The sequence below is a fragment of the Corvus brachyrhynchos genome, unplaced genomic scaffold, assembly GCF_000691975.1.
Source record: "Corvus brachyrhynchos isolate BGI_N302 unplaced genomic scaffold, ASM69197v1 scaffold46, whole genome shotgun sequence".
Classification (NCBI taxonomy): Eukaryota; Metazoa; Chordata; class Aves; order Passeriformes; family Corvidae; genus Corvus; species Corvus brachyrhynchos.
In genome coordinates, this window is record NW_008238838.1 from 5965358 (window position 1) to 5974609 (window position 9252).

The 9252-nt window shown below is 53.0% G+C and overlaps 1 protein-coding gene across 1 annotated transcript in view; it reads right to left on the reverse strand.

The window, feature by feature from the left end:
• Positions 1 to 7315: 7315 nt before the first annotated feature.
• The window catches only part of CEP164 (centrosomal protein 164), a 29358-nt gene continuing 27421 nt past the window's right edge, over positions 7316 to 9252 (reverse strand). Inside the window, exon 33 of the mRNA XM_017738381.1 lies at positions 7316 to 9252. Coding sequence (XP_017593870.1) covers positions 9157 to 9252 — 96 coding nt within the window. The 3' untranslated portion in view covers positions 7316 to 9156.

Here is a 9252-nt window from a genome sequence, read left to right on the forward strand (position 1 = left end):
GTCGCCGGGGCCCTACCCCAAGTCCTACACGCTGGTGTAGGGCCGCCGGATGCTGCTCATTTCCCCGCGCCGTTTATATTTAATTAACAAACTTGTACATAACAGACTCTTTTGTATAAATGAAGCTATTTTCTTCTTCTCTGAACAGAAAAAGAAACCAGGGCACAAAGAATTTGATGTTACAGATTTAAAAATATAATATATATGTAAACATATATATATATTTCACATCATTTTGAAAGGGGCACAAGGAAAGACTCAGCGACTTTTTTTTTTCTTTTCTCTCCCTGATCTTGTCGGTGGTTTTAAAAAAGGAACGTCTCCGAGACATTGCATGCTATTTTACTGTTCTGAAAACAGCAGGAGTTGCTTCAATTTGCAAATGCTTATGTGTTAATACCTTTTTCTATGAAAAAAAACCCAGCGCTGTGTGCAATAAAGGTTATGTTTATACATGGGGCGTTTGTTAAGCGAGCAGGGAATTAGGCAGAGCAGGGGTGGGGCAGGACAGAGCAGGAGAACGGAGTGGGAGGGTACAGAAATACTAAGACATGGGGTTAAATATTGAAGAATAATAAGGCATGTACCCAACCTGCAGAGCCATGGGGCAGGAGGAGGGTCAGGAACAGGAGCAAGGTCCTGGGAATGGTTCTGCAGAGCAGGACAGCCCAGCTCCAGCCCAGGACGAACCATGGTGCCAAACAGGAAGCCTGGTCCAGCTCATCCAGAGGGGTGGACAGCTGCCCAAACCCTCGTGAGCCACAGCAGAGCTCTGGCAGCTCAAGGTAAGCACAGGGTGGCTCCAGCATGGGATCCAGCATCCAGCGAGGCACAGCAACTCCTCGAAGCAGAATGTCCTTCCCTGGGATGTGTCACAGCCCCACGTGGGAGCAGAAGTGGCACCACTGTCCTCTGTCACAGCTGAAACACATCCTGGTGAATCCAGCACAGTGCCCTGAATCGTGGTGAATCATGGCACAGGGCAGCACAGCACTGCACAGGTGCCCCAGGAGACCACAGAGAAACACAGTGAGACCCAGCCCTGCCCCACACCATAATTTGTTCTTATTTTCCCCTTTTTCACCACCAGCCACACCAATATCAGACCAAAGAAAGGCAGGTTCTACCTTCCCCTTTCATAAAAGGTTGTGAAAGCAAGAGCACCTGAAGCTCTGGGGCTGCCAGCCCTCCTTACCTGCTCCAAAGGCAAAATATAGCTCAGGTCACTATTAACTCTTGTTTTAGTTACCCAAAGTAGAACCTCACCATTCTGAGGAGCTTCTGGTGCTACCTGAGGTCTAATTAACTAACTGCACTTTCATTTCCTTAGTTCCTGTAATTTATAAGCACAAGTTTTCATCACTTTCCCATCTATGCTTGTTACCAACTGGTTCCAGCTCTTTCTTTACAGATACATTTCCTATTTTAACTCAAAGCAGCAGTTGGAGCATCTACACACAGATTTATACTGCTCTCTTTTTTTTCCACTCTTGACAGGGTTTAATTCATCAGCTATAATCAAGTGCTGCAGAGGTCATTTTTTCAACCTCTCTCCTTGATTTTTTTTTTAATTGACGTAGCCAAATTAAAATGACATGCAAATACAGTGATGTTAGTGCAGCTTCCACATGCAGCATTACAGTACCCTTCCCAGCCTGCTGGCACACTGGTCAGCAGATCCTCCTTTGCCATCTGGTTCTCCCTAACTAAGATAACTCCTGGAATCCTGCAGAGCTGGAAGGGCCTTGGCCAGAGCCTGGCAGCTGTTCACCTCTGGGGCTTGAGAAACAAGCTGCTAAGACAACTTCTTGTGCCCATTTTTTATAATTTTTGGCCATTATTCAGGTACCACTCAGAGCCAACCTCTGCCAAGGAACATCCCATGTGGAAAGGGGCTGGTGGGGAGGCATCAGAGCACGTATGATTTATAAACCATTACATAATACAGGTTTTAAAGCAAACCAAGTGCCCAGCCCTTAAAGCAGGGTCACGGCCAGGCAGCACCTCCAAAACACCAACCTCAGGCTTAGAATAGAAACAGAAGGGGAAAACAGAATTAAAAATAGAAGAGGCAAGAAAAGGCAAGCATGTTCAGCTGCGAGAGTAAGCAGATTAGCAAGATAAAAAGAGGAACAGATTAACAGAGATTAATACAACTTTATTGGAATTGGCTAGTACAGATTTCTTTCTACATCTCAGCAAGGATTCCCTCCCTTCCCTTCCCCAGCAGCCACAAGCCCTGGCCTTGCACAGCTCAACACAGGACGAGTTTCCAGCACGCCCCTGTGAGCCCCCACCAGCCCCCTGCCCTTCACCACAGCAGGGTTTGAAGGAGAACAGCCCATTCAGGCCATGCCAGCCCAGTTCTGCCTTCCAACAGCAAACAGATAAGAAGCCATCAAGCTCAGAAAAGCTGAGTTTTGTTTCAGGTCTGCTTTACCAGCTGCCTTGCACAGCACTCCAGCCAGACCCTGGGCTCCCTGCCACAAACACCTTCCAGAACCAGCTCCAGAGGAGAGCCACCAGCACTGGGTACCACCACAACCAAGCCCAGACAACAAAACCCCCAAGCTGATGGTAAGTAGGAACAGCTGGGGGCAGAGTCCTGGTAAGAAAGGCTGAGGGTAATTATGCCTGGAGAGGACAATAAAGGGTTCCCGGGACACAGCTGAGCAGCTCTGCACAGAAAATCCAGCAGCATACACACTCAGAGCAGCCCTGGTCACAGCCAGCAGCTCCTCCATGTCCTGCTCCTTCCCACAGACCCCCCCAGCACCTCCTCACAGCAAAACCTGCTGCTCCTCTGCTGGCCCAGAGCTCAGGGCTTTCCTATTCCCTTTCTCCAGAACTCCAGACACCAGCACTCAGGAACAGCTGTTCATGCCCAAACACTCCTGGGGTCCCATCCCTGCCAGCCTGGGAGAACCAGGTCTCTGCTCAGCTTTGCTGCACCAGAAGGCCAGGCCAGCGGTCTGGGTGGGCTCCAAGCCCAAAGCCAGCATTACCAGAGGGCTGTCTCGGGAAGGACAGCGGGGCCAGCCCCAGGACAGAGCCCCACCCAGTGCCCGCTCTGGAACCAGGACACCCCAACCAGTTCTCCCCTAGAAAAGGTAAGAGCAGCTCACAGCTCACCTCCTGCTCCCCTCACGGCCTGCAGCACATTCCCTTGGCAAGGTCCCGCTCCAGGCTGGCCCCTGGACACCACGCTGGCCACTCTGCAGCCGGACAGAGCAGGGGACAAAGGCAGCTTTTCTACCTGGCTCCAGAGGCAGAGTGGAGGAGGAGGTGGAGACACAGGGGAGGGTTATTGGGGTTGTTGGGATGAAACAAGGCCCAGCTGGGCAGTGACCAGCCAGCACAACCAGCCTCAGCTGTGCAGGACTCCCTGCTGGAGCTCACAGCACAACCCAAGGGCTGGCCAAGGCTCCCAAATGTGCTGTCACCCTCTGTGTCCTGTCCCCAACAGCCCCTCACCAGCTGTAACCTGGCCCACAAAGTGATGCTGTCTGGGGAAGGACTGAGCGGGACAGAGAACTCCCTGTGAGCACCAACACAAGGGCAGAGAACCTACACCTGCACCAGGAGCTATGTATGGGGGCAGGTTCACAGTGACCATGGCCCCAAATGTCTCTGGGATACCGAACAGATGAACCGGAGGGACAGTGCAGGCCACAGGCGGCTGCTGTGGCTACTTCTGCTTCTGCTGCTGGTACCTCCTGAAGTGGGTCTGGATGGTGATGGCTGCCCTCTCAGAACGGTCAGTGACCTTGCTCTCCTTGCTGGCATCAGGGGTCACGTCACCTGCAGGGGCAACAGAGCATCACAGTAAGCACAGAGAGTGCCAGCAGTCCTGAACTCAGACCAGGGCAGGGCACTGGCATCACCCCCATGGCATCAGTGTCCTCCCCACTCCTCAGACAGGACAGCTGTCCTTGCTGGAGAGCTCACGGCATGAAACCACAACTCCACTGGCTCACAGGGACATCTCCAGGGCAGAAGGAGCAGGGAATGGGAGGCAAACCAAAGCCCAGCCTCCCTGGCAGTGCTAAGCCCTCTATATTTACACAGCTCCACTCCCCGAAGGCCGCAGCTTCCCCACGTTTAATCACCACGTACGATGCTCACTTACTTTCGCACACACAAATAAAATTAGAAAAAAGCCCGGCCCTGCGCAGCAATAAAGCTCTCACACTGACAAATGGGAGCCCTCCCCACTCCCGCTTAATGTGGCATTAGGGAAGTATTCTGGAATTCAACAGGAACTGCATCAAAGCCACTCAGCAGTGCTCCTCTAAGCCAGTGTGTCACCGCTAAGCGCCCCCCGAGCAGCCATCAGGAATCCTGGGGCCAGATGCTGCTGTATAAACACACCGCTGTCACCTGAACTCATTTCCCCTCCACAGCCTGAGAGAAACTCCAGAGTAAAAAGATAAATAAAAGGAAGGGGTGGGCTCCTCCCTGCCCTGCTCACCAAGACACTGTCAGCTGTGAATCCTGCCCAAGTCCAGGGGTAGAGGCTCAGGACAGGCACTGCTGGGCACTGGCAGGGGGAGCCCCGGCCGTGCAGCTCTGCCACAAACTCACCTGCCCGAGGGGCTCAGCCACTGGCAGCCCCAGACCTGCACCTATTTGCAGTGAAACCCCCAGCTCAGCACCCAGGCTGGGCAGAGCTCCTGGGCCATGAGGAGGGATGCCAGCCCCGGCCCCCACCGCCCGTTATCCGCTTGGCACCAAGAATAGAACGGCTCCAATCCTCTTTGCTGAGCACTGCAGAGCCTCGGAGACGGGACCAAAGAGAAGAGGGGAGTGAATTCCAGGTGGTTTTCTCAGAACAAGGGGAAAGGGGCTGTCTTATGGGACAGCATGAGTATGACCCCACCTGAGGGCAGGTTTCCTGGGAGAGGGAAGCACAGACACACAGGTGGGGTTATATATTCAGCCCTGCACCACTGGGACCTTCACTGGCTGATGCTACACACGTTAACAAATATCTCACCATCAAATACCCCTTAATAATGTCACAGATTTGTGGAATGAGAAAGAGGCCAAGAAGGATGCAGGTATTGCAATGCCTGCTCTTCTGCTGCATCCACAGTCCCAGCCACGAGTTTCGCTCATCACTTGTGCTGATTTGGGTTTTTGTTGCCTCCCTGCCTGCTCCACACTCACCTTTCTCTCCAGAAAGCGAGTAGATGCTGTTGTGCCGGGAGTCCCTGCCTCTCTAGAAAGATAGAGAAATAAAAGAAAAGTTAGTTCTATCCCAGGCAGAGGCAGTGAGGGCGGTCCCTTTCAGGCTAACTGGGAAGCTTTCCACTGTCCATTCCCTTCATGAAACTGGAACATGCTTACTGTTATTCCCTTAAAGACTATTGATTAATTAATCTGCATTTATGAAAAGACCTCCAAGGAGAGGCAGGAAATAGCTTTGCATCCAAACTCAGAGCTGTGAGATGCTCCAGTGCATGGATGGATGTTGGCACAGGCTATCCTCACCAGACCTGCATTTCAAACCAGTAAGGAGACAGCCCCAACACCGTGAACCTGCAGCTCCTGGGCTGCCAGGTCTTCCAGGGGATATTTCCATTTCTAAAAATAAGCTTGAGTTTGTCTGCAAATACCTCTCCAACATTTTCCAGCTTACCCTGCCCTGCTGGCATTACATTTCCCCCTTGCCTACACCTCCAGGCTGCCTGGCTCACAGCTGCCCCTGCAGCAGGCACTGCCAGCAGCCCTCACCTCGCTGTCCCGGCTGGTGCGGCGGCTCTGGGACACGCACTGGATCTGCCAGGGCAGGGGCTGGTACACCAGGTAAGGCAGGGGCTCCTCACGGAACAGGTTGGTCCCCAGCTGCACACAGGGAGGGTTTTTCAAGCAGGGAAGAGGACAGGAGAGGAAGAGGAACAGAAAGAGCTGCTCAGCCACAATCATCACCAGAGATCACAACCCTCCCCCATCACTCATCAACAGCCCACAGGCAACACCGGCCCCACAGAGCTCCCAGCCCTGCTGCCCAGGGTGGTTTAGGAGGCACAGAAGGCCATTCCCAGCAGAGCAAGCAGAAACTGCTGCCTCCCCTCCCTGCCCCAACAGAGAGCAGCCCCAGGCAGGGGAGAATACCACGGCAGCAATAAACGCTCCGGACTCACCTGTCTGACCGCCCTCACCACAAAGAACAGCGCTGTCATCAGGGTGCCCAGCATGGCTGGGCTGTGCGAGGGCTGCCTCCGTCCCGGGGAGCCTCAGCTCTGGGAGCAGCACGCCGGGACCTCCAAACAGCCAGGACTGAGCTGTCCCTCCTTGGGCAGGCACAGGCCAAGCCCCGTAAGGAGCTTACAGCCCCTGCTCAGCTCGGTGAAGTAATCGGGCGCTGCCCTTTTGCTCCTCTAATCGCTGAGTTTCTCCAACAGACAGCGCTGGCATTCCAGGAAAGGCAAATCCTCTGCTCCTCCTACCCAGGCATGTCAGGGAGCACGGACATAGCTGCACAGCCCAGCCTGGGCTCACACCTGCTCTGCATGATCTCAGCAGGATCACAGCACACCCAGGAGGATCCCACACTCCAGATGGGATTTGGGATGTCTCAGAACTGCCCAGCAGAGGGGTAGGAGACTTGTCCCAAAAAGCGCCTGCCTGGACAGCGTGTGCTGTCCTCCTGTTCCCCCTGTGTCTCACCAGCCCCTCCAGCTCCCACAGGCTGCTGGCAGGAGGAGAGCAGGAGATGGGAACAAGTCATGGGAAGAGAACAGCTCATCACCAATCCTCCCTAATTCCTGGTGAGAGCGTTACTCAGCGATCCCAGCAGCACCCAGCACGCTGCTGGGGCAGTTCCTGGCTGCTCCCAAACCCATGGGAAATCAGCAAAAACAGCCAATCTGCAGTGAGACATTTTTAACAGATCCCAAGCTGCCAGAGCAATACCTTGTTTTCATTTTCTAGTTTTGGATTTTAGCTTTCTCTCTGACTTTGCATTTGCTACCCTGTCCAGATACTTAAAAGAATAATGGCAACAAAGCCACAGCGAGCTTAAGTGGTCTTGGGAACTGCCAGAAATGACCTCGACAAGACAAAACGTGAGAGAGCCCAGAGACAAGCAAGGGGAGATGTGAGAGGTAAGTACAGCTGGATATCCAGCTACAACAAAACAGAGTGACAACCACCACCATCATACAAAACAGGCTCATGTTGATTTAATTTATACAAAACCAGACACAGCTGCTATCCCAGGTTTTAACAGGAAAAAGGAGCATGTTTCAAACCAAGTTATTGTAAAAAAACTGGCATTTCTCTGCACCACTAATCCACGTTTCAAACCAAGTTATTGTAAAAAAAACTGGCATTTCTCTGCACCACTAATCCATGCTTCTCCCAAAACACAGAACAGACTCAGTGATATGGCTTTGGCCACAGCAAGCCACAACTGCAGGGTCCCTTCTAAAACCCCTGACTGGAAGGACTGCCATGTGTCCCCTGAATATCCAGCAAACTAAAAGCAAAATCCCTACAGGAAGGGGTTTGTGCAATCCAACAGGAGATGGGATACCCGTGTTTTGATCCCTTCTTTCCTAGGAAGGAATAAGGCTGGTTGAATAATTACAAAAATTCTAAGAAAAATCAGCAAGGAAAAAAAAAAAACAAAAAAACCAACATACATTCTTAAGAGTTTTAAAATGATGTTCATCAAAAATATATCTCTATTTGCATGTAAACATCCCCGTGCCAGGCTCACGGTGTGTGCCAGCACACAGCACCCAGGGAGCAGAGCAGGGGGGCTCTGCCTCCCCCACTGCCCATCCTCACCCACCCGAGGGGCTCATGCAGCACAGGGGGTGGGGGGCAGCAGCTTCAGAGCCTCCCCCCACCAGCTGTCTCAGGAGAAAGGCTTTGAAGATGGTTTCTCACAGATGGGCTCCCTTGAAGTGCAGCGTCCTCGTCAGCCAGAACGGGCGAGTGGCTCGGCAGCTTTTTAAAGCATAAAATATTTAGAGTCAGCTCGGAGGAAATACTGACAAAGACAACCAAATACCAGGTTCCCACGAAAGCCTGACTCCTCCCCGCTGGGTAGAGCGTCACCCCTTCCAATTCCAAGCATCCCCGAGGGCTGGGATACCCTCTGGATACAGCCTTTCCATAGGAATATCACAGCACCCAATGAGCACAGCCACGAGCCACTGGGTCACAGCTGAGGTCCAGGAGCTGCTCATGCCAACTCCTCAGCCACTCTCCAGTCTTCCCACATCCCTGCTCTCCCAGGATTACTGCAGAGCTGCTGCAGGAGCAGCAAGACCAGGCTCCAGGATTTATGGCAGGGCTCCCCAGCCCCATGCATGGAAAGAGATCCCAGCTGTGATCCGAGCTCTGGATCCCTCTCCCCAGGGCATGGGAGGACGCAGGTGGGGCTGTCTCAGCATTCCCAGGAGCTCCTCAGCTGTGCCTGCACCAGCAGCCACTCCCCATGCTCTCCTGCCATCCCTGCTCCCGCTGCCATCAGCGCATCTGTGACACAGGAGCAGAGCTCCAGCAGCTGCTCTGCTGCACAGCTCTGGCCAGCCTGGCGTGAGAGGAGCAGGGAGAGCTCATCCAGATCTACCACTCTTGGCTCAGTTCCCATTGCTTCCACCCCAAACAAGCAGAACATTCCCGAAGAGCCAGAACGTGTCATTCCCTGATTTTATCCCCAGACTCTGCAGCCATTCCGCTGCTCCCACATGCCAGAGGCCACCTGACATGGCCCACCTGCCACCGAGCATTTGCTGGGCATCAGGGCAGGCTCATTTCCTGACACATTTCCTCCAGCAGAGCCTCAGCTGGATTCACATCCTCCCCCTTGACCAGTTACTCAAAGTCCTCTGTGATTCACAGCTCTGCCTCGCCATCGCTGGAATACTAATGAGGGAAATGTTGATTTATTGAAGCCCTGATATGTCACCGCTGGATTAAACAGTCTATAAAGTATATTTGGACACATTACAGGATTAGAAGAATCCGCCTGGGAAGTTCTCTTCCTCCTTCCTCCACTCTCTTGCAAAAACACACAGTTTCAAGGACATGGCACACAGACACAGTGGAGGTGCCTGGGTGGGCATCACCAAAGCCCAGCCCATCATGGGGAGACTGCACAGGTCTCCCCACCATCCCTGCAGAGAAAAATCCCACCTTTCAGTAGTGGTACACCTTGATCTCTCTGTTTTCATCCAGTCCCAGCTGGAGGAGGCTGGGGCTGCTGCCTGGGCACTTCTGCCACTGCAGGGAAAG